The sequence below is a fragment of the Podarcis cretensis genome (assembly GCF_951804945.1).
Source record: "Podarcis cretensis genome assembly, chromosome: 5".
Lineage (NCBI taxonomy): Eukaryota > Metazoa > Chordata > Lepidosauria > Squamata > Lacertidae > Podarcis > Podarcis cretensis.
In genome coordinates, this window is record NC_137174.1 from 96672722 (window position 1) to 96698495 (window position 25774).

At 44.4% G+C, this 25774-nt stretch overlaps 1 protein-coding gene and 1 long non-coding RNA gene across 3 annotated transcripts in view; one reads left to right on the top strand and one right to left on the bottom strand.

Annotated features, from left to right (window-relative positions):
- The first annotated feature begins 3233 nt into the window (after positions 1 to 3233).
- On the top strand, positions 3234 to 6060 carry LOC307217265. Its single transcript, XR_013839504.1, has 3 exons — positions 3234 to 4285; positions 4721 to 5148; positions 5484 to 6060. It is a non-coding gene; the product is annotated as an uncharacterized lncRNA (long non-coding RNA).
- Positions 6061 to 9126: 3066 nt separating this feature from the next.
- LOC307217028 (cytochrome P450 2J2-like) overlaps positions 9127 to 25774 on the bottom strand; it is a 65228-nt gene continuing 48580 nt past the window's right edge. Inside the window, exons 2-9 of one of the 2 annotated variants that reach the window (XM_079978027.1) lie at positions 25473 to 25635; positions 22079 to 22228; positions 21738 to 21898; positions 20838 to 21014; positions 19228 to 19375; positions 17786 to 17973; positions 9947 to 10088; positions 9127 to 9331 (exon numbers count right to left, since the gene is read on the bottom strand). In XM_079978027.1, coding sequence (XP_079834153.1) covers positions 9144 to 9331; positions 9947 to 10088; positions 17786 to 17973; positions 19228 to 19375; positions 20838 to 21014; positions 21738 to 21898; positions 22079 to 22228; positions 25473 to 25635 — 1317 coding nt within the window. In that variant the 3' untranslated portion in view covers positions 9127 to 9143. The remainder of the gene's footprint in view (positions 9332 to 9946; positions 10089 to 17785; positions 17974 to 19227; positions 19376 to 20837; positions 21015 to 21737; positions 21899 to 22078; positions 22229 to 25472; positions 25636 to 25774) is intronic. The other variant, XM_079978026.1, reaches the window with a different exon arrangement.

A 25774-nucleotide genomic window follows, 5' to 3' on the forward strand; every position in this document is an offset into this window, starting at 1 on the left:
ACGATTTTTGTACAATCTACAAAGGAGGGAAGCAACTGGTCAGAGTTGCAAAGGGGCAGAATGATCTCTTCATTCTTAAAACGTCTCTGGAGGGTGAGGGGAAGGTTGAGAAAGCACAAGCCCTGCGTGCTACAGTTCCCACTCACGTTTCATGTTCTTGTGCGTGGCATAAGAAGACAGCACATGCTTGTCTTGAAGAACTACAGGTGCTACCTGAGGTTAGCGAAGGCTGTAGAATTGTGGAATGTGCAAGAGTCCTAGATTGCCAGGCTTGCAGACAGGCGAAGGTAAGAGGGTGCAGTTACCCCAGGGTGGAGAGGGTAACCACAAAACCTTTTAATCTTGTGCACATAGATCTGTTGGGTCCCATGAAGGAGCCAAGTTTGGGAGGGGCCAGGTTTCTGCTGACGCTGCAGGATGATTTTTCGCAGAACACCTGGACACATGGTCTCAAATCCAAGGAAGATGCAGCACAGCTGATTAGACGTTGGATTGAGGAGGTGGAACTAAGGTTCTCCACGAAGGTGCGGGAAATTGCTAGTGACAGAGGTTCACAGTTTACTGGGTCTGCTTTGCAGAAGTTCTTTCACAAGAAAGGGATAAGTCACACAGTGACTTCTCCTCAACAGAGGGGGGTGGCAGAGCTCAGAAGTGAAGCTCTGGTTAAAGCTGCACAGGTGATGCTGTCAGATTCTGGGTTATCTCCAAAGTTTTGGATGGAATCTGTTAAATATGTGAGCTTCACCTGGAATCGGTCCTACAATTCAGTGGTAGGAGACACCCCGTTTTTCATGCTTCACGGGAGGAAACCGCAGGTTCACTTCCTCCGTGCGTTCGGATCAACGGCCTCGGTGCCGGTGCCTGAAGCTTTGCGAGGGCCAGGTGAACCCAAGTTCCAGAAAATGATCTTCTGTGGGTATGAGCCAGCGGCTCGTGCATGGAGGTTTGCGTACCCGTCAGGTGATCAGAGTAAGCTGCTGATCAGTAAACACGCTGAGTTCTGTAAGCAGGAGGAAAAGTCAAAGACCCCTGCCAGACGTGATATTCTTTCAGAATGTCTTTCCGATTCAGAGCAGGAAGGTTCTGATGAGGAGGAAGGAGAGCCAGGGGCTGAGTCTGCTGATGACGATCAGCTCACTGACCAAAGTCAGGAGCAGGATGGGGCATCTCCGCAAGTTGTAAAAAGAGAGCCCAAGAGTGAGCCTAGTTCTCCTGTGAGGGTAATTCAAAGGGTTCGAAGACGCGTTAAGTCAGAGGGGGAATCCCAGGATGCAGAGGACACACCTGCTGACCACAGTGAGTCAGAGGAAGTGCCTGAGTTTGTGCCCAGGCGGTCCAGTCGCACAACGAAGGGAATTCCACCTGAGAGGTATCAGGCCACAGGTGCGTGGGTAAGTTTCGCACAGTGCGAATCTGAGAGTTGTGAGGATGTTCCACAGATGCCTGACAGGAACGCCAGGAGAGGGCGCAAGGCATTGGGGAAGGGATTGATCTCACAGAGGTCTGCAAAGGTACATCCACAAATCACCTCAGGAATGGAGGCAAGAGGGGGTGTTGGGATTCAGAACTTACTGGGTTAATTTTGTTCTGAGTTGTGCCTCCCATTCTGACGTGTGGAAGGAGGGAGGAGCTCTACTTGTTGTTCTCTCTTGGTCTCTGAGAGAGACGGACGCCATGAATGCTAGCAGTCCAGGAGAATCTGAGAAATGCTGAGCTGTAAATATTTGCTGCAATAAAGAACTGATGAATTTGGACACACAGGTGCTTGGTGTGTTTGTCTGGATCTGAAGCAGGCTGCAACAGTTTTTGTTCCGCTTGAGAGCTGGGAAGTGTGCCGGACCGCTGTAAGCTGAGGCTAATTGTGCCATAAAGTAATTAGCCAATAAAGACCTTTCGTCACACCCATATATCAAGCTCCACACAAGTCCAAAATTCCGGATAACTCCAGGCATCACTTATTTTACTGCTTTAATTAGACAGTTCTATCCAATTCGATCCAGATAGTCCTTTATTACTTTCTTTCTCATCTTGTTGTTATCATATATTCCTTTCTTTGCGATCTCTGATGATTCTCACAAGCAGACTGAAAACTGGCGTCTCTGTGTGGGTTTTGTACTCTTCAAAAACCATCTCGTTCAGGGACAGCCTCTGTTCAATAATAATAATAATAATAATAATTTATTATTCCCCAGCCACTCTGGGCGGCTTCCAACAAGGATGAAAAATACACTAAAATGTCACATATTAAAAACTTCCCTGAACAGGGCTGCCTTCAGATGTCTTCTGAATGTCAGGTAGTTGTTTATTGCTTTGACATCTGATGGGAGGGCATTCCACAGGGTGAGCGCCACTACCGAGAAGGCCCTCTGCCTGGTTCCCTGTAACTTGACCTCTCGCAGTGAGGGAACCGCCAGAAGGCCCTCGGAGCTGGACCTCAGTGTCCGGGCAGAACGATGGGGGAGGAGACGCTCCTTCAGGTATACTGGACCGAGGCCATTTAGGGCTTTAAAGGTCAGCACCAACACTTTGAATTGTGCTCAGAAACGTACTGGGAGCCAATGTAGGTCTTTCAAGACCGGTGTTATATGGTCTCGGCGGCCGCTCCCAGTCACCAGTCTAGCTGCCGCATTCTGGATTAGTTGTAGTTTCCGGGTCACCTTCAAAGGTAGCCCCACGTAGAGCGCATTGCAGTAGTCCAAGTGGGAGATAACCAGAGCATGTACCACTTTGGCGAGACAGTCTGCAGGCAGATAGGGTCTCAGCCTACGTACCAGATGGAGCTGGTAAACAGCTGCCCTGGATACAGATTTGACCTGTGCCTCCATGGACAGCTGTGAGTCCAAAATGACTCCCAGGCTGCGCACCTGGTCCTTCAGGGGCACAGTTACCCCATTCAGGACCAGGGAATCCTCCACACCTGTTCAACGCTTCCATAAACAAAGTTAACCTTCGGTCTGTCCTTTATTTTTTGTCAGGCTAGCCAAATAAATCAAACAAATCAGGGGGCTCTGTCAGATCAAACTTGCATTCCAGCACTCCTTCTCTTTCGAACGATCCTGATTCTCCTCCCCCCTGTCCTTCTTTCTCTGGCAAGCCTGTCTTGGCGAGACGCGTATTCAAACCTTATTTTAAACTGCCACTCCCCACCCCACACCCCAATGTGCAGAGACTGACCTATCTCTGGAACCTAACCAAGCTGGGTAGGTCCAGTAACTCAAAGAGCAAACTTCTTTATAAAAATATAATAAAGTTTTATTAAAAGAAGGCTACAGGGTTTTAAAAAAGAGAGATTTCTGGTAGCAGCGCAAAGTACGGCAACTTGGAAGCTTAAAAATAACAAAGCTCTTATCTCACTTTGTTCTAGCTTTTAGTATTATTACCAATTTTGGATGGTATAAAAGTTTTAATTATGCTAATATGTGGTGGCTGGTTAATTTCGTACTTTTTGAAGAGTATTTTCTGAGAAAGTGGCTTATAAATGTATCAAATAAACCAATAAATAGTATGGACTGACAAAGAGCAACCTTTTGTGGAAGAGGCTAAGTGACTAAACAACAACATAAGCAACACACATAACACAATATTTAAATATAAAAATGACAAGCTCTTATTAATACTGAAAAGCACAAACCCATGTTGACTACAGCATTAGAATGGTTGGGGCATTGTAGCACCAGAGCTTGTCTCCCTTCTGTTTCACTGACCTTGGTGCTTTCCTGCTCTTCTTGCTCACAATGTGCACCTTGATCTGGTGTGGAAAACCTTGGCCCGCCACATGTTGCAGAACTACAACTCCCACCAGCCCCAGGAAGTACAGCCAGTGACCAGCACTGTTAGGAGTTGCAGTTCTGCATCACCTGGAAGGCCAGAGGCTTTGCCCACCTGCACTGCACTATGTTGCAAGCAGATTATTTCTTCTATTGTTTTTTTTGTAGCAAAATATGCCGCATAGCAACTGCTAGATCTACCTGTGTGTGGCCAAAGGTACCATGCTTGGAATGAAATAATCCTGATTAACTAATTCATTTAATTAAATTTTCATTTTAATTCCATAATTTATGAATGTAGGAGTTTCATCACACCCTAGTTTGTGTTTGATTGTAGCCGTTGCATTTACCATTTAAACCTACCTGTTATTGTTTATACTTAAAGTTTCTTACTTTGGGGGGAAATAAATAAAAACCATTGTTCACATGAGTCTGAGTTATTACTGAGAAATAAATACCTTAGCAAGGATGTCTTCATGAATCTTCACCCCAATCCACCACATTAGACAAAGTTATATGTAATGGTTCTAGGGGTTGCTCGTGCATAAACTGGCGCCACACCTGGCTGGGCTGCCTGAGTGAACCTTTTTCTGTCCGGACAGCCACTCGCCCGTGGCTGTCTCAATTGCTGGCAGAATCCGTCAGTGGGCATTTCTTGAACTTCTTCCAGCAAAGAAGCTCTTTGACACCTAGTCTCCGCCTACTGTCCCTGCGTGGAAGCCTTCTGCGCAAGGAGGGTGTGGGCAGCGGAGGACCCGTGCTCTCCCCGCTGGTCCCCAGCGAGGAGTCATGGGACTGCCTCACCGATTCCCCCATCTGCCCCCCTTCTCCACTGGTGCTACACTGATTTCCTTCCCCAGAAGATGCTTCTCCCCATCCCGGGACGCTCTCCGGAATCCCTCTGGAGCCCTCTCCCTCCCTCTGGCTCCGATGGCAGTTCCCTGACATTATAGTAAGAAGTAAGTACCATAATGAAAGTATCTTCACAAATCTTCAACCCAATCTGCCATGCACCACCAATGAGAAGAAGCTGAGGAAGTCCAGGAGGTTAGTGCCTGCGTGACCAGAGCTGTTTCAGGAAGTCCAGAATCAGAAGAACCACCAGCAGAGCAATCAAAAATGCCGACATCTCCATACCCCTCCTGCCTTCTATTTCTCCTTGATTCTTTCTAGGATGCCTGGTTAGGTTCCATTTTCTTCCTTTGCTTTTCTCAGGGACGTCAGCACTTCTCTTTGCCGGAGCAGGCTAGAGAAAGTCCAGTGAACAGGATGACTCCTGCTGGAATGGAGAGGCAGGGCCCTTCAAGTCTTTTGCCTCTTCTTCCAGAGGGAGAAGCTATCCTTTCCTCCAGTTCTGCCCTGCCTCTGGTCAGGTTGGCAGGTGAAATATACTCAGAGTCGCAAGGTGATTTCATGCTCTTTATTCAGCTCATAGTGGAGAGGAGGAATGAATCAAAGTCCCCTCAAAGTATCTGCTTTATATACATTATTTACACAATGGGCTGCACATGATTGGCTAATTCCGGAATTCTACTGTAAGCCAATCAGGTTGTGGATTCACTTCTCTCTCGAGCATGATTGGGTGATTCCTGCCAACCAATCATACTGCTGCATTGTTCTAGGACCAATCAGACTGATGCATTCTGAATCCTATTGTTCTAGGACCAATCAGACTGCTGCAGTTTGGATCCTATTCAACTCAGTACATAACAGCAGGTTCCTTTTTTGAGTGAGGAAAACTTTTTCCTTACTCTGTACCACTGTCATTGTGATTTCTCTTTTGCCTTCCTTTTTTTGGCTAGGGTTCCTATATTTCAAAAATCCAGACACAAGAGTTCTTGAGCTTTTGGGGGCAGGGCAAAGTTGTTGAGCTTCTGACATGGGTTGCCATATGTCCAGATTTTCCCAGACATACAGCAATTTCTGCCCACTGTTTCCGACGGCCAAATCCAGGCTATGTCCGGGAAATTCCATAGATATGGCAACCCTGTTTTTGCCTCTTCCATGTGTTTCTTGTCTGCTGAAGTTTACTGAGGCCTGGGGTTGTGTGTGTGTGTTTATTCCTGTAGGGCTTTTTTCTTTTCTCCTTCCTCCTCCTTTCATTTATGCAAGAGGGAATTAACAGACCTTGTCTGTTTGGGCACTTTGTGTCCTTGAGGCAGGAGAATTGACGGGGCCTGCAGTACCCACATAGAATGATAGAATTGTAGACTTGGAAGTTGCCATGAGGGTCACCCAGTCCAACTCCCTGCAATACAGGAATCTTTTGCCCAATGTGGGTCTTGAACCCACGCCCCTGAGATTAAAAGTCTCCAGCTACACCAAGCTATACTGTAGCACCCTGCTCGTGGTTAACACTTAGCTGGAATGAAATATTCAACGCAGCAATAGATAAATTAAAATAATAATTTATTTGTCAGACAAATAAATATGAGGCACAGTGGTATATGGTTACCAAGCTCTGGCCTGGCCTCCTGCCATTCTGGCCAGCACTTATATTTCCTTAATCCAGCCCCCTTGCTCCTCCTTTGGCTGCCTCTGTCCAATCAGCCTGGTTGAAATTCCTATTGGCTGTTTGCTAGAACCAATCACAAAAGATACAACCATTTCCTATTGCCTTTTATGGGAAATAAAAGCTATATTTATAATTGGCAAACAAGTAGCCATTAACCTCTACAAGGCACCTTAATTACCAAATCACCTTTGCCCCCTTAATTCTAAAATAGAGCAGATGGCTAAAACAGATGGTGGCTAATTCTATTTTAAACAGGTATCAAAGATCTTTTGTACGCATCATCAATGAAAGATCTCCTTCATTGGAGGTTCCTTTAAACAAAAACCTGACAACCATCTGTCTAGAGTGCTCTGATGGTGCTTTCCTGCTTGGCAAGGGGGGGCTAGGCTGGTGGCTGATGGCCCCTGTGATCTCTTCCAACTATATGAAATAAGAATCTAGCATAAGGATTTAACATTTCTTAGCTTCTAATTCCTTTGCATAATTACATTTAAGCCGATATTTTTAATACATAACATATATAATTTTTTTATAAGCAAAGACGTTTTCAAAGTAAGAAAAAACTTAAAAACACTTTCTTTCCCTATTTCCATTAGCTCTTGCCCTTAGGAAAATGTGGCTCAAGTCTCTAACGGGAGGCACAATAATTCTTACTATTTACCAACTTAATTGTAGCTTAATTGTACTCTGCAACATGCAAGGTCAGTGACCTCGCTCTCAGCCTTTTATGACCGCAATAAACCAGAGGGCCTCTCTGGCCAAGAGGATGAACATCTGCCAAAATCTTAGCCAGCCTAGTTCCTGCCTGGCATGAAACATTTGTGAATTTGAACTCATTTTTAAGATACAACCTTGATCAAAAAATATAAGCTTGATAAAAATGCAGGCTTATGATTAGATGCCTCAATACCAAGCTCATCCTCCATCATGTGGGAGTGTCACTCACTCTAAGGCAGCAGTTCTCAACCTGTGGGTCCCCAGATGTTGTTGGACTACAACTCCCATCATCCCTGAGCTCTGGCCTTGCTAGCTAGGGATGGTGGCAGTTGTAGTCCAACAACATCTGGGGGCCCACAGGTTGAGAACTGCTGCCTAAGGGAACACATCCATGGTTCTCCCCAGCATACTGTGGACTGATTTTTTTGTTGTGTGTGTGTTTGTGTGTGTTTGCAATGGGGAAAGAGAACGTAGAACATCAAGGCTTTTCTGATGGGACCCACAATACACTTCCAGTGGGACCTAGAGCTGTATTTCCTTGGGCACGCCTCCTTCTAAGGCTGTCTGCTGCTTCTGATTCATTTGTCTGCTTTGCTTCGCTCCCAATGGCGCACAAGCCAAATACTTTAGCAGGCAATCTTCAAAGCCATGGCTGGCCATAGCATGAAGCAGTTTGCTTCAGTGGAAGCTTGTCCGGAGTAGCGTCAGGCACCGTCCACTGGTGCCAAATGCTGGCCACCAACCATTACACTCCAGCTACTTTTTACTCCAGGCAGTTGGGGAGAAGGGGCAAGGGGTGAGGTGGTGGTTTCCCTAAGATGACCAAAAAAATGGTCTTGCACTATGGACCCCCACCAGCATCACCTTGCGACGAGCTGCCACAACCTCCGCTGCCACCTTCTCTCCACCTGCCAAAGCTGCTGCTAAGAGCAGCAATGACACAACCAGCTGCTGTCAAGTTCTCTCTCTTTGTGTGTCCTTGAAGCTCATTTTTGACCAGGCTGAACAAACTGAAGCCTGAGTAAATGGCTGAGTAGGGTGAGAGAGCCTGAGTAGGGTGAGAGAGGCCCTTAGTTGGGGGGTTGGGGGGTTCAGTTTATGGAAGTCTAGGATGCCTTTATTGAAACACATTTGTAAGCTCCCTAAATATCTTTGGTTTGGTTTAAAAGGAGAATGAAAGTAAAAGAACTACTGAAGCTAGTGTGCTATAGTCATGTCTGACTTCTCCCTCCCACTGCAGCAGCATGCTTCCCTATATTTATCATCTGCAGGGTTCACATTTCTCCTCTCTCCACCCCAAACGCCATTCATAGCTGTGACTTGGTTCATTGACTAAAAGCTTCAAGAGGGGAGCGTGGCAGGCTGCTTTCTCCATATTATAGCCAAAATCTTTGGCCCATTGTATCATTACCGATTTGACCTCTTCATCTTTTCGAGCTGTGCACAGACAGATAGACAGGTGCAAGGTTTTGCTGAAGAGCTTGGTGAGATGTTTAAGCTCAAAAACCTTGGTCCCGTTCGGGTTTATCCAGGCGTTAAGATAGACAGGTCTGAGAACGGGAGTTTCTTGCTCAGTCCGAAAGGCAAGGTTGAGCAGTTGCTTGAGAAGTTCCGGATGTCTGACTGTGCAGGGGTCAGAACGCCCATGGAGTACAATTCTGTGAAAGGTTGTGTTTGGGGTGAGTTATACTCACAGTTTCCCTCAGGATGCGAGACGAGAGGGGGTGTGAGGAGAACCAGAACTTACAGGGTTAAACAGTTCTGTGTGACATCTCACATTCTGTGGCGTGGTTATGTTCACATACGGGAATCTTTCTTTGTGTGTGAGTCTCTCTTTCGGTTTTGACTGAGAGGCGAAAGATGCCGGCTTTGTCGCCGGGCTGATTTATGATGTTGTTCTACGCATTAAAAGACTGTTGGAGATAAGCGAGAAGCTTGCATTCAGTCTGATTTATTATCCACACACGGCAACAGTTTCCCCGCTGCTGAACTCTGCTAGGATTATGCTAAGAGAGCTGAAGTTGTTTTTGATCAGCACGGACGGCCAGTGGCGCAGCAGGAGTGTACTGGGCGCCATCTTTACTCACAAGAACATCATATTCAGTGGAAAGGAAGGAGAGAGAAATGTGCCAGTCCCTGTTTTATTATGTCCTGAAGTGGGGAATAGCACAGATTTTATAAGGATGAGGGTTCATTGTAACCCTTGGTACAGGGTCTTGATTAAGTTCTTTCACTCCTTCTGGCAGCTGGAAGCTGAATGTCCTCAGCAGGCTGGTCAGGAAGATGAAGATTTCGATCTTTGCCTGCTGCATTCCCAAACATATGCGAGACCCTGAGGATGGGACAAGTGAAAGGCAGCAGGTGAATAATAATTTACTTTCCAGTCAGGGGGGTTTTTCAGCCGGAACTCACTGGGTCTCAGTTCCAGCATCTCTCAGGTGGGCCATTCTAAGAGAACGAGGGAGGTTCACAGTGAGTTCCGGCACCTCCTTTTTCTAGAAAAATTACAGTGTCTCCAGATATTATTTTATAACTTTAAAATACTCCACTTAATATTTTGTAAAACCAAGCCCAACTACTAGTCGAAGATTCATAGAATCGTAGAGTTGGAAGGAGTTGGGTCAAGGAAATAATCAGGACTCCTGTCTCCTTTAGAGCTCAAAGGAGGGATAGGGCAGGGTGGTGGCAAAGTCTGAGATGCTTCAGGTTGGTGGTGGTGAAGACCCTGAAAGTGTATGTGCATCTGCAGAGTCACCATCACCAACCCAGAGCATCCCCAAAGTTGCCACTTCCTTTCTCATTCCTGTTCTGGTGAGTCGCAGAGCCACTGCTCCTGCCAGAGTGCTATCTACTTTCTCTTGCATGTGCTGATTATGATGTCATTTCCTGTGAGTAGCCCAATATGCATGTCTACACATCAAAACATAGCTTGGTCTTCTGCATTTACCTGCACCAAATGGCAGGTATTCTTCTCGAGCCACATATTGACCATCCTTGTCCAAGAAATGATTTGGGTTGAACTCTGCAGGTGTCTCCCATCGTGTGGGATCAAGGAGAACAGAGCGCAGGTCAGGAAGGATACCAGTCGTCTGTAAAGAAGAAAGAAGAAACCATTGTCATTGAATACACTAAGATCAACACATTTCTGAACTGTCCCTCAATATGCCAAGGGAGGGAAGTCATTTACATAGAATCATAGAATCATAGAATCATAGAATCCTAGAGTTGGAAGAGACCACAAGGGCCATCGAGTCCAACCCCCTGCCAAGCAGGAAACACCATCAGAGCACTCCTGACATATGGTTGTCAAGCCTCTGCTTAAAGACCTCCAAAGAAGGAGACTCCACCACACTCCTTGGCAGCAAATTCCACTGTCAAACAGCTCTTACTGTCAGGAAGTTCTTCCTAATGTTTAGGTGGAATCTTCTTTCTTGTAGTTTGGATCCATTGCTCCGTGTCCGCTTCTCTGGAGCAGCAGAAAACAACCTTTCTCTCTCCCTCTATGTGACATCCTTTTATATATTTGAACATGGCTATCATATCACCCCTTAACCTCCTCTTCTCCAGGCTAAACATGCCCAGCTCCCTTAGCCGTTCCTCATAAGGCATCATTTCCAGGCCTTTGACCATTTTGGTTGCCCTCCTCTGGACACGTTCCAGTTTGTCAGTGTCCTTCTTGAACTGTGGTGCCCAGAACTGGACACAGTACTCCAGGTGAGGTCTGACCAGAGCAGAATACAGTGGCACTATTACTTCCCTTGATCTAGATGCTATACTCCTATTGATGCAGCCCAGAATTGCATTGGCTTTTTTAGCTGCCGCGTCACACTGTTGGCTCATGTCAAGTTTGTGGTCAATCAAGACTCCTAGATCCTTTTCACATGTACTGCTCTCAAGCCAGGTGTCACCCATCTTGTATTGGTGCCTCTCATTTTTTTTTTTGCCCAAGTGCAATACTTTGCATTTCTCCCTGTTAAAATTCATCTTGTTTGTTTTGGCCCAGTTCTCTAATCTGTCAAGGTCGTTTTGAAGTGTGATCCTGTCCTCTGGGGTGTTAGCCACCCCTCCAGTGGCCAGATTCATCCTCAGCTTTTCTCCCTATTAAAACCTACGTTCTTCTCCCCACCCTTCTTTTAAAAAGAAAGCCCAACATCCAGACTGAGACCTCTGGCCAATAACGGCCATCCATCAGGGCAAGCAAGGCTGATTCAGTTCTGAAACTTCTTCTGAACTCAGTATCACTGTTTGTGTATTTCCTCCTGGTCAAGTACCAAAGTTATTAGAGGAAACACAAAATTGCAGTATTTTAAGCATATAAATATTTGAATTTATGTATTGCATTTAGGGAAGCCTGGTGGAAAAAGAAAACCTCAAATCAATAAATACAACTATGTGTTTGTGTGTGTGGAGACTATGTGATGTCATGCATTTATGAGCATTTTGGAAACATGATAACTTTGAACAATGACTGTTGTTGTGATTGTGCAGGTGTATGATATGGGGTATCCTCATAAATCTCTGGGTCCAGCAACACTTCCACATGTGGCTGTCTTAAAATCAGCAGAGTGATCAGTCAGTGCAGCCTCCTTGGAAACACATTTGAAGGGCTGGTTGCATACGAAAGGCAATAAAACATTCATGGAAACAAGAAAGACCAGACAAGAAAGTTGTTTACTTGAGCAGGCTATAAAATGCATAATGGTTTCATTTTACAAGCATTTCCAGGCACACCTTGGTTGTGCTGGTCGATGATCTCCGGCGGGCTAGGGACAAAGGTGAGAGCTGTTTCCTAGTTAGTTCTGCTGGATCTCTCAGTGGCTTTTGACACCATCGACCATAACATCCTTCTGGACTGTCTAGAGGGGCTGGGATCTGGGGGTACTGTTATACAGTGGTTCCACTCCTTTCTCCTGGGCCGTGTCCAGAAAGTGGTGTTGGGGGATGAGTGTTCAGACCCCTGGGCTCTCTCTTGTGGGGTGCCTCAGGGTTCTGTCCTTTCCTCCATGCTTTTTAACATCTACATGCAGCCGCTGGGAGAGATCATCAGGGGGTTGGGGCTGGGTGTTCATCAATATGCAGATGATACCCAGCTCTACCTCTCTTTCAAATTAGAATCAGTGAAGGCGGTGAAGGTCCTCTGTGAGTGACTGGAGGTGGTTGGAGGATGGATGGCAGCTAACAGATTGAGGTTGGATCCAGACAAGACAGAAGTACTGTTTTGGGGGGACAGGAGGCGGGCAGGTGTGGAGGACTCCCAGTTGCGCAGCCTGGGAGTTATTTTGGACCCACAGCTGTCCATGGAGGTGCAGGTCAGTTTTCTGTGTCCAGGGCAGCTGTTTACCAGCTCCATCTGGTGACGGAATCCTGCCGTCATAGATGGTGCTTAGCATAGCATAGAAAGAAGACACAATGAGGCAGAGAGTATTTTCATAATGGCCGGGCAGCTGCTTCCAACCTCTCTCCTCCGGCAACTTTTAATTATTCTCCTTTGTCCTCCCAGCCGCATGGCCGTTTTCCAAAGTCTCCTGTTACCTCATCTGGTCAAGGCTTTTATTGCATCCGTCACCATATAAGGTAATCATTGCCCAGAGGAATGTCAGGGGGTACCCTGCAGTATTTACAAGCCTCTGCCTTGGCTTTATGACTCCCACATGCCCTCTTTCTTTATTTTATTAATCAGAATCATATATGTCAGTGCCAATACGGTTATAACGAGCGCGATAAGCAACTCTTGTAAGGGCGGGAGCAGGCCGCTGACCGGAGAACGATGCAGTACATATAGAGATTAAAGAAGGAATACATTGAATACAGCAACACAAAATAACACAAATAACTACTATAATGATCACTAAAATCAATAAATGTCGAAGCCAACTTCCATCCGGAAGCCAAGAATATAACCATGCCCATGGATCAACGGAAGGAGGGGGGGCAAACGGATTGTGGGCTACCATGGTTTCCATATGATCAATCGTTGCAGATATGCTGACGTTATTATCAGGAATAAACATACAACAATGAGAATGAACAAGTGCACAAACCCCTCCTTTTGAGGCTAAAATGACATCCAAAGCATAACGATTTTGTAAGACCACCTCTCTCATTGCAGATACCTCCTGGTTGAGATTCTTCAAAGCTTTTATGGTATCACTGAATAATCCTTCAGTCCAATTTGCTAGCCAATGGAGATCCCTATAGTTCATTGCTGCGCCCACTGAGGGCAGCAAGGCCCGAGAAATCTGGGTACCAATATATTGATTTATGGGTGAATTAACCTCCTGACGATTTCGTAGTCTAAGAGAAGATGGTAACTTATCAACCTTATACAACAACGGAACCACAATACCCAAGGTACATGAGCCCGTGAGGTTTCGAGGAATGGCTTTGTATGCTTTTTCGCCACAAAGCAACCATAACTCTCTTTGGAGTAAATAGCTGATATTACTACTCTGTTGGGACCAAGTAAAGGCTGCAGTAAATAAGGAACTGATATGAAATTGCTCATCAGCAGCATTTGCTAAGCCAGGGATAGAAGAATTCAGACTCCAATTTGCATGGTAGGTTTCTTTTCTAGTTTTTAGCCATGCACTGGTGTCACTCCTATAGCACTGAGATTGGTCACTGTATGTTCCTGTAAGAGAACAAGAGCTATTAAAGGTGAAATTCAATGTATATTGACAGTTTGGATATATGCCCCATGATTCTTTCCCCTCTTTAATTTGGAAACAAGTGGAGGCAGGCTCATGGAGCGTCAATTGTACTGGAGGCCAAAAAGTTTGGTTAGGTGATATAACATTTGTAAATTGAAAAGATCCATTGACAGGCACACCATGAAGCATTAAGCCTGAATTACGGGCAAAAGGGGGCATATGCATACCAAATGCATACACGGCCAGCATCTAGAAGCATGCAATAAACTGGTTAACATAATCATATCTTGTACAAAAATATTATCCCTCCATATCTTATGATAATTTTCTCCCCTAAAAGTCTTATTCAACAACACAGTTCTTCTAGTTCGAGAGTGGCTGAGCCGTGGATGCTGCCAGCCAGAGTAGGATTCTGACAACTGCGACTTGCCAGCTGATAAGGTGAAATATGGTGGTTTCAATTGGACTGGGTCGTCTGCTTCTCTTCCTTGTATAACGGTGCAACAAAGGATGGCGAGGCAAATGGTGGGGAAGGCACTTCCGCAATTGAAGGGACTCGCCATGGCTGCACGCATCAAGCTGGAACCCACAAAGGCTTGTCCTCTAGGTGGCGCATGCAGACAGGTTTCAATGCTTCATCCACAAAATGTTGGCAAAGTGTAGGGGAGTTCCACATGCCCTGAGGCAGGACAACCCACTGATATCGCTGGGAGACCTGCGAATTGTTATATACTGGCAATGTAAAAGCAAACCGTTCCCTGTCTGCTGGAGCCAGTGGGATAGAGAAGAAACAGTCCTTTAAATCAATCACTGCCAATTGATATTCTCGTGGGAGCATATTTGGATTTGGCATGCCAGGTTGTAAAGTTCCAATTGGCTGTATTTGTTCCTTGACTTTTACTGACTGCTGCAGTTCTTTCAAGATTTTAAATTCAAAAGGTTGGTGTCGGGCTTGAGTTCCTGCTGGGGCACCAGCAGGTGGCACTATAACGGGAAATGCCACAGTATCCTGATTTAAGGAACAGGCAAAAACTGCACGTTGAAAAGGAGTGGCTGGTTCTGTTGGTGAGAGAATAGGATCATTGCCAGCCAGACCATGGTATTTTTGCAGGATTGTATCCTCTGATGAGGAGCTATAGTCCGGAGGCTTGGGTTCTGGTTTTGTGGGCAAGGCAAGTGCCGGAACAGGCGGCATCACAGCAGGCTGGACTAAAGAAGCCGGAGGTGATGTTGGCAACGCTGCCATAGAGATATTTTTTGGTGATAAAGAGCCCATGGCATAACGAACTTGCACCATGCATTTAGAATCCAAACACCGAAGCTGGGGTGTCCGTGAAAATGTGCTCCAATCTTATCCCATTGTTTTAATTCCCAAGTCCCATCTGCAGGAAACCAGAGGCAATGCTCATCGATGGCTTGAATAAGCTGTATCAAATCACCCTCAGGAACTTCCAATTTGTTGGAGGAGAGGATAAATTTTAAGTCCTTTAAAAATTTCTGTTGGGGAGATGACAGGGAGCTGCCCATATTTCTAAAATCAATATAAAAGGGATCGACTCACCGGGATCCATAGATGAAATCAGCACTGTGCAACCCTAGCCGGATGTGGTGAGTCGATGATATCCATAACTTGGATCAATAAACCTCACACGGTTTCCTCTGTAGTCAGTCTCACACTGCTTTCTTTAGTCAGCCTCTTTTCTCTTAAGTTTTCCTCTTCTTTTAAGCGAGCCTCAGAGAGGGCACCATTTGACGGAATCCTGCCATCATAGATGTGTTGATTTGCAGTGTCCAGTGCACAGCGGAATGATGAGGAATACGTGCACATACTCTTAATTGCTTTATTTACATTTCAAAGCTGGTAGATTACAGAAAAACATCTTGCCTCTGCCGGAGCAGAAACCAACATCCTCTCTCCTCTGAAGCACGGAGAGAATCACACTGTGAGAACAGTGAAAAACAGGAAACCAGTGTACGTCACATCCAGTCTCCCTTTCCCGTGGGAAAACCCAACAGCAATGCTGTCTGTGGAATGTAAACACCTGTCTCGTGACAAGCACTTCGCTGCACAGTGAAGAGAGCAGAAACCAACAAGATGGTGCTTAGCATAGCATAGAAAGAAGACACAATGAGGCAGAGAGTATTTTCATAATGGCCGGGCAGCTGCTTCCAACCTCTCTCCTCCGGCAACTTTTAATTATTCTCCTTTGTCCTCCCAGCCGCATGGCTGTTTTCCAAAGTCTCCTGTTACCTCATCCGGTCAAGGCTTTTATTGCATCCGTCACCATATAAGGTAATCATTGCCTAGAGGAATGTCAAGGGGCACCCTGCAGTATTTACAAGCCTCTGCCTTGGCTTTATGACTCCCACAATCTGGTACACAGGCTGAGACCCTACCTGCCCGTGGACTGTCTCACCAGAGTGCTGCATGCTCTAGTTATCTCTCGCTTGGACTACTGCAATGCGCTCTATGTGGGGCTACCTTTGAAGGTGACCTGGAAACTACAACTAATCCAGAATGCTCTGTGATACTTCAGGTTCTCAAATGAAACTGGAAATGAAAGACGAGGCAGCAATGCAAAGAAATTGGCCAGGGACCTAAGAGGTTTGGATGCAGAGCAAACTCTCTTTGTTGTGTGTAATGTTGCTGAACAGCTCAGAAGAGTGTGCAAATGAGAACCTGAAGTAAGTTGCTATTTCTCTCTTTCCCTGGCCAGGAGATAGAAGGAGCAAGGAATGAAAAGGTGAATAAAGATTTGAGGATTTTTTAAAGTGTGGTGGTTGGTGGGAAAGGCGTTCATCTGGGAATTCAGAACTCTGCATGACAAAGTCAGAAGCCATGGTGGCTTAAGGGTTTTTGTGACAGTCCCAGCATTTTCAGAGCAGTTGAAGAGTATGCAGGAATACCTGATGTTCTCCAACCACCATCTCAAACACCTTTGCTAAGAAAGGTGTGTTGGCAGCCCGTCTATAGTTATTACACTCCATTGGGTCTAGAATGGGATTTTTGAGAAGTGGAACACCACCGCCTCTTTAAGCGCAACAGGCACCACTCCATCACACTACCACACCTCTGATCGATCCAATCACCCCACCCCAGTTAGCTTTAAGAAGGCAGGATGGATCTGGATAGAATGAGCCGGTGGTTGGGCACATCACTTCAAGTGTCATGTCCACATCCTCAGGATGCATTAAACATAATAATAGTAATACAGTGGTACGTTGGTTTACGAACTTAATCCATTCCAGAAGTCCATTCTTAAACCAACGTGTTTTTAAACCAAGGCGTTCTTCTCTGAAGTCTCTCAGCCTCACTCACCTCACAGTGTTTGTTGTGGGACAGGAAGGGAAAGGAGATTGTGAGCTGCTTTGAGATTCCTTAAGGGGAGTGAAAGGCGGGATATCAAATCCAAACTCCTCCTCTTCTTCTTCTTCTTCTTCCCAAAGCAGTGGGGGACTCAATTTACAAATGGAACACACTCAACAGGAAGTGGAACATGTTCTGTTTCCAAGGCAAAGTTCACAAACCAAAACACCTACTTCCAGGTTTGCAGCATTCTTAATCCAAGTTGTTCATAAACTAAGCTGTTCTTAAACCAAGGTACCACTGTAACAGAATAATAATCATAGAATTGTAGAGTTGTAGAGTTGAAAGGGACAACAAGGGTCAATGCAGGATTTTTTTTCCCCACAACCCTGAGATTATTAATTGGAATTTTTTCAAACCCACAACCCTGAGATTATTAATTGTAACTGATTCCACAATACTGGGCCTGACAATTTGTAGGACATCTCAGTTGGCACAGTCTCAATAGCAGCATCTAAATTGCTGCAGAGCCAAGCAACTTTATCCTTGAAATGTTTAGCTATCCGGTTGCAGCTAGTCACCATGTGTTCAGGAGATCCACCCCGCCAGTCAGAATTTACCAACCTCTGGATGACACAGAATAACTCTGCTCACTGGTTCCCCGAGGATGTAATGGAGGCAGCAAAGTAGGATAAAACCGCTGCCTTTGCCACCACATTGTAGGCCTTATTACAAGCCAGGACATGTGCTTCGGCAGCTCATAAGTGAGATTTATGCCACTTATGATCCAGCCCTATATGCTCTTGAGATACAAGAATGCAGCTGTTACCTTGGGAATAAGAAAACCATGTATCTTCACATCCTTTGTCGTTTGCCTGGGAATTCCACCTCCAAAGGCATATTTAAAGCGCTGCATTTCATGAATCACAGCATTGGTGTAGGGCAGTTTCTTCTTATCTTGATAGCAGATTGTGTGAGAAGAACCTAAAGCATCTTCTATCTCCTTGTGGACTTTATCTGAAGAAAATGATGGAAATGTATTGTTTATTTTGACAAGAACATTTTTTTCCCAGCATATTTATTTACCATGAAATTATTCTAAGAAGATATATGAATGAATCTCAGTTTATAGCCCATTTATATTATCATATTATATATTGCATTTATAGCCCATATTTTTCTCCAAGGACTTCAATGCAATATACATGGTTCTTCCACTCTTTTTAAACCTCATTAGTAACCTGGGAGAATAGGTTAATCTGAAAAATACGGACTAGTCTAAGGCCACCCAGAGGGTTTCATAGCCATATTAGAATTTGAACCTGGGTTTTCTCAATCCTAGTTTGACATTCTAACTGCTACTTCCACTGGTAGGTCAAGGTGGTTGCACTACCAGGATTTTCCCCGACCTAAAGTGGGTTGCCGACCTAAAGTGGGTTGCCACCATATAAATATCTGGTAAAAAATTAAGGAGTGCTCCTCCAAAAACATTTTTCAGCTAAAGGTGAGTTCCTAGGTCTGGAAAGTTGGAAAATTCCCTAATCTCAGCTGCTACTTATATTTGGAAAGATATCATGGCCTACGAAAATGTCACAAGGGATTGAGCAGGTCTACCAGAATTCTTCCAAGCTGGAAGGGCAGGGAGTAAGAAAAAACATGACTTCATTAAGTCATAATCTGTGCATTGTGTTATTCTAAAGCAGCAATGCTGCAGCAAGCAAAGGCTCCAGCAGCTCAGTCAGCTCCTGTCAACATTTCATTTTGGTTGCAGAGTTTTAGAAGGAGCATGGCTTGGGGGTTGTCATGAAGGGAGCCTGGATTTCTGGATTAACCATGACATCACTGGCAAAAACATTCATCTCTTTCTCTACCTTCCTTTGACCATCCCAGTCTTCAAATTGTCTTCCCTCTATTTGCAAAGCCACTCTTCTCTCCTTCAGAAAAACTTTGATGAATTCACTTTAGTCTAACAACAGGGGCACATTCTTGTCCCTTACCCTTTCCTATGTATTTAATTATAAATTGAGACCCTCCATCTCTTATTGTCCCAGTAATCATAGACTGGAAGTATTCTATGGGCACGGGGTGTTCAGGGCAAATTAGTTTTTTACTTCTACCACATTGTTGAGTTTGATTATAAGTTCCAGAATCTGTATAAGGAAACATTTGTGAAGAAGAATGATCTTCCATGAGATGTAAGTCAAAAACATTTAGCTTATTTCAATATGCTCTTGTCTTATGGCTCCCATTGCGCATGTCTCCCTCTCTCACCTTGGATATCTGGATGATTTGCCAAGAGGAGAAGTGCCCATTTCAGAGAAATGGCGGTTGTTTCTGTCCCTGCTACAAAGAAGTCAAAAATGCATTGGGCCAGGTTGTCTTCATTAAACGTAGACTCTGGATCATTCCTGTTCTGGTGCTGAAAATAAGAAAGGTGACATGTCATTTATATGCCTTATAGTCTGTTCTCCATCACTTACTTTAGCTTCTTCTGCCAACTTTTTGCCCTGTGAGCATTTGAATATATTTGAGTCTCTTTCATTGAGTAAGGTAAAGGTAAAGGTACCCCTGCCTGTACGGGCCAGTCTTGACAGACTCTGGGGTTGTGCGCCCATCTCACTCAAGAGGCCAGGGGCCAGCGCTGTCCGGAGACACTTCCGGGTCACGTGGCCAGCGTGACAAAGCTGCATCTGGCGAGCCAGAGCCGCACACGGAAATGCCGTTTACCTTCCCGCTGGTAAGCGTAGATCAGTGCTTTCCAAACTGTGTGTCACGACAGGTTAGTGTGTCAACTACAGTGTGTAGTTGTGTCATGTGAATTCTCCCTGGGTTCCTCCTAAGGCTGGAAAGGGGTTCGTTTAACCTCCAGTTTGCTAGTAAAACTGAATTACTCTGTTGTAAAATGACGCATATCTAAAAAGTGTGTCATCAACATGAAAAGTTTGAGAAGTTCTGTTGTAGATTATTGTCACAAGGCTCTAAAAGTGTGCATTATTTCTCTTCGGAATGCAGCTGTGTACCATTTAGGAATGTGGGATAGATATGATTCAGGTCACATTTAAAGGCAGAGTGGCTGGGGAAACCCAGCCAGATGGGTGGGGTATAAATAATAAAGTTATTAAAATTATTATTGCTTAATTTGTACTTTTTGAAATAACACCATGCCCAATGAATACAGAGAGATAAATCACAAACTAAACAACTCTGTATATGGTTTGCAAAAATTCCTTAACAATAATGTACAACATTTCAAAACCTTCTAATACATGGAATCTTAAATAATATCTACAATGTCAAAATAATAATGACATACACAACTCAGTATCTCAAAGCCAAAGTGTCCAAATATTCCTGAAATAGGTGAATCAGAATGACTCTCTGTGTGTATACTTGTGCTGGTGCAATCCTGATGGAACTGCAACAACGGGATAACCAGGATTTCAATCTCTGTTTCTTGAGTCTTCTTCTGGTTGGCCCAAAAAGGAGCTCTAGATCATACATAACATGCTTATAATCTTATAAGGATATTCTTATAAGCATGTTGTGTATTCTTAAGGAATTTTTGCAAACCACATACAGAGTTGTTTACTTTTCGAAGCAATACCAGTAGTGAAAAAGCAGCCAACCTTCAAAATTCTCATTTCTCTGAATTTTGCAGAGCTGCTATCTAGCCAAGCAATGTGTACAGAAACACACAGAGCATTTGACTCTCAGAATACAGCATTTGTGGCTACTGGTAAGTAATTTCAGGATTGCATTACCATTTAACTATAGGGTGCATGGTGTGATATATTTTGATACAGTGTGCCCCACATGTACTCTGAACTCTGCATTGATTAATGAAGCCCTCCTGCTTTATAGTCCTGGTATTCAGTACTTACTTTCTCCATCTGAAGTAGATAGAAATCAATGAAATCCTGTGGCTCATGCAGTGATGAAGTCTCCTTATGCTTCTCTATCTCATCCTTTGCAAATGAAATCACCGTATCCAGGCTGGAAAATGCCTTCTTGTGGGGCCCTGGGAGATATCTCATAATCCATGGGAATATTTCATACAGCTAAAGTAAAGATAGCAAAAACGTTGCCATTACCATGAAGAAGCTTGATCACACTGTTCATGAATCAACTCCTGTGGGCTGGTGCTTAAAGAACATGATCTGGGTTATTCCTCATGGATAGTATATTAGCTTGACTCTCATGGAGAAGAAGGTGGGTGTCAACAGCATCTTCAGAATTCCACAATGACCCTTGACAGAACTCTATTAGCCTTTGCCCTGCTTCGTTTTGAACTCCAAGGCCAAACTTGCCTGTTGTTCCTTTTAACTCTTGACTCTCTACTTTAGCATTCTAATCCCCTATAATGAGAAGAACATCCTTCTCAGACAGTAGACACATTGTATCAGACAGTAGACACATTCAATTTTCCATAATGGTACTAAAACTATGGAATGCCCATACTGTGAAGATATTTTGGCCTCATCCTCTTTCTGCATTTAGATGGGCTCCTGTATGTCATTGTTCCATTTTCATCTCATCTTTCCTCCAAAGAGTTAAAGGTGGTGTACATAGTTGCTTCACATCTTTTAATCTGCACAATAATCTTGAGAAATAGATTAAACTGCGAGCTAGTAAATGGCCTATGACTAGTTTTAAACCCTGGTCTCAGTTGTCTGAGGCCAACACTCTAACCTCTATCATAATGGATTCCAGAATGCTGATAGGGGGACTTATCGTCTCTGGGAGACCTGTCTGGATCAGTAGAAATGAAAATGACTACTCACAATATGAGTGGGGGAAACCAGAAATTTTAGTAAATAATTAATGGCTTCTATCAGTTTCTGAAACTGTTCATCTTCAACAGCAAATCGGTGCCCAAAAGCCACAGCACATATCACATTGGCGACTGAATTAGTGATGTGAAAGGTGGGGTCAAGTGGTTGTCCTGCAAAATAAAATTATACCAATGTTAGTTCAGCCGCTCCTGTTAATACTGAGAACATATTTATGTTAGATTTAAGCAAAACTATCAACATTCCTTTCCAAAATGTACAGCAGTGGTACAAAAAGATTTCTTCAGACTAGAATATATGCCAGCTCAGCACCATCACCTAGCATCACATACCCTTTGAACGTGCAAACACTTCCACGAGCTGATGAGCCTCCTCTGCTATTTGGTGCTCCATGCCTTTCTTCCCCAACCCCAGCTTACGCATAGTAACCACACCAAAGCGTCTCTGTTGCCTCCAGGTGTGACCATTTGATAATATAATACCTATGGAAAATCAATGAGAAATTATTACTTACATAAACTGATGTTGAAAATTAAACAGCTAAACCAGAAGAATCTATGTTTAGCACTCAAGAGCTACTCTGTCTCTCTGAAGCAAAGGTGACATCTGTGTGTTACATGGACATCTCTACAATATAGGCCAGCACTGCATGTTTTGTACAACAACTCTAAGTTTCTTTTCTACAGCCAAGCTTTATATAAAATTTATGGAATGAAAATGAAATGAATACAGTGCCTGAGAGAACCTATTTGAGCACTCAGACACTTACAAGGGATTCACCCAAATGTCTTGGCTGTCTCAGTTTGTAAGACAACAGAAGACAAATCAGATGGTTCCAGAAGTTCCAGCAATTTACAGTAAAGGTAAAGGTATCCCTGACCATTAGGTCCAATCGTGGACAACTCTGGGGTTGTGCGCTCATCTTGCTTTGCTGGCTGAGGGAGCTGGCGTTTGTCCGCAAACAGCTCCTGGGTCATCTTTGGGCAGTTCTACAAATTATGATGCTTTTGAATTCTGGTGCTGGAGGAGACTCTTGAGAGTCCCATGGACTGCAAGAAGATCCAACCTCTCTATTCTTAAGGAAATCAGCCCTGAGTGCTCACTGGAAGGACAGATCCTGAAGCTGAGGCTCCAATACTTTGCCCACCTCATGAGAAGAGAAGACTCCCTGGAAAAGACCCTGATGTTGGGAAAGATGGAGGGCACAAGGAGAAGGGGACGACAGAGGACGAGATGGTTGGACAGTGTTCTCGAAGCTACCAGCATGAGTTTGACCAAACTGCGGAGGGCAGTGGAAGACAGGAGTGCCTGGCGTGCTCTGGTCCATGGGGTCACGAAGAGTCGGACACGACTAAACGACTAAACAACAACAACAAATTATGATTTTGGGCTGGGGGGAGTGAACTGGTATTTAATACAGTGATACTTTCTGCAGAAAAACTTAAACTGTGGCTTATTTCTGTTGGGTCCACCACACTTGTGTTTTATTCAACATAGTTAGGGTAAGGAACATGTCACTTGTTTGATCCAGGAGTGCCAACTTGAACAAAATATTGTGGGGGCCAGGTAAGCCCTATCCCACATAATCGATCACATGACATGGTGCACACTCACCATTTGAATGGCAATGCCCATCAACTTGGGGGGCAGCCCCCTCTAATATTTTATTTGTGAGGCGGAAGCCCTCTCAGTCCCTAGGAGTTGGCTCCTATGGTTCAATCCATGTCTTACCTTGCACTTAGCCCTTTATAGCTTTTGCGTATGTATTTATTTATTTCATACACTGCTTTATAGTAAAAAGCTTCTAAGCAGTTCACAAAAAGATTAGGCAATCAAATCCAGAAAAAATCCCAACCCTACTTTAAAATATACAAGCTAAAATACTAAAACAGATTAAATTTGCCTCAACTTTCTAAGCATCTGGGTAGGCATGTCTAAACAAGGATGTTTTTTATACACCAAAAAGAGTAAAGGGCCTACCTAATCTCAACAGGCAGGGAGTTCCAAACTGTGGGCCCTGATGCACTAAACTTCCAAGTTCTTACAAATACGGAACACTTATTATGTGGCACCTGTAGTAGTGCCACTTCTGCTGATTGATCATAGAATCATAGAATAATATAATCTTAGAGTTGGAAGAGACCCCTATGGTCATCTAGTCCAACCCCTTGCAATGCAGGAATCTCAGCTAAAGCATCCAAGAGAGATGGCCATCCGACCTCTGCTTAAAAACCTCCAAGGAAGGAGAGTCCACCACCTCCTGAGGCAGACTGTTCCACAGTCAAACAGCTCTTACTGTCAGAAAGTTTTTCCATATGTTTAGTCAGATTCTCAAGTTCTACATTCCAAAGCAGGAGAAAACGAGCTTGCTCCATCTTCCAAGTGACAGTCCTTTAGATATCTCCACTTAGTCTCTTCTTTCCCAGACTAAACATACCCAGCTCCTTCAACCATTCCTCATAACGCTTGGTATCTAGACTGTTGATCATCCTAGTTGCCCTCCTCTGCACACATTCCAGCTTCTCAACATCCTTCTTAAATAGTGGCGCCCAGAACTGGACACAGTATTCCAGGTGGGATCTGATCACGGCAGAATAGAGAGGTACTATTATTTCCCTTGATCTAGATACTATACGTCTGTTGATACAGCCTGGAATAGCATCTCAACAAATCCTGAACCTTTGCCTACAAAGCACAGCACAAATGGAAGTTCCGATCAGTAATTTCCACATTCAGCAACAGCTAATTGAAATACTTGGCTCCTATTGTTGCACCTATTGTTATGTCTAAGGCTCAAGGTCATAAGAGCCAGTGTGGTGTAATGGTTAAGAGCAGTAGTCTCGTAATCTGGGGACCCGGGTTCGCGTCTCCGCTCCTCCACATGCAGCTGCTGGGTGACCTTGGGCTAGTCACACTTCTCTGAAGTCTCTCAGCCCCACTCACCTCACAGGGTGTTTGTTGTGGGGGAGGAAGGGAAAGGAGAATGTTAGCCGCTTTGAGACTCCTTAAAGGGAGTGAAAGGCGGGATATCAAATCCAAACTCTTCTTCTTCTTCTTCTTCTTCATTGGTGCTGGTTTACAATAAGTACAATTTGCTCTCTGTTTGGAGCAGGCAGTTGAATTTTCACTCCAATGTGATACTTTTAGGCATTTGTCAGTTTGGGGTTCAGCAGATTGCAGGACAAGTTTGCATTCAGGCAGTGAGAAGAAAACAGCAAGGTGGTGGGAAGAACAAAGCAAAAGGATGCTTCTGTAACTGTCCGTCAACAGCTCCTTCCAGCTGTTAAGTACAGTGCTCTAGTCCATGGGGTCATGAAGAGTCAGACACGACTAAATGACTAAACAAAAACAACACCACTTGTTACTATTAGAGCTCACTTAAGCCTGCTAAGTTGTACTCAGAGTAGACCCATTGAAATTAACAGACCTAAGTTGTTGTTGTTTAGTCATTTAGTCATGTCCAACTCTTCGTGACCCCATGGACCAGAGCACGCCAGGCACTTCTGTCTTCCACTGCCTCCTGCAGTTTGGTCAAACCTAAGACCTAAGTTAGCTGTGTCCATTAACTGTAATGGGTCTACTGTGAGTAGAGCTAACATTGGATACAACCCATTTTCTGTTGATTGCAACATTAAGAGAGATCCTTTGTTCCCTTTTTCCAGATACCCTCTTTAAATGTTTTACCTGGGGAAATAGCAGTAGGACTTCTCGTTCTTGACTACTTACCCCTTCCTTTTATTATATCATTAAGGAAAGCCGACTCTAATCTCTCAGAGAATTCTTCAGAGCGGTCAATGAGTGCTTCTTTCACTGCTTCATATCCAGACAGTACTACCACAGCTAGTGGTCCTCCCCATAAAGTATAAATGTTTCCATATTGCTTTGCCATCTACCATTTGGGTCATAAGGGAGGAGAGAGATATTAGGTTCAAAGTAAGCAGATGATTATTTCAACATGAACTTCAGCCTTCCTCACCTCTGCAGTTTCTGGCCAAGTGTGCATCTCCTCTCTGCAGATTTCCCCCCTC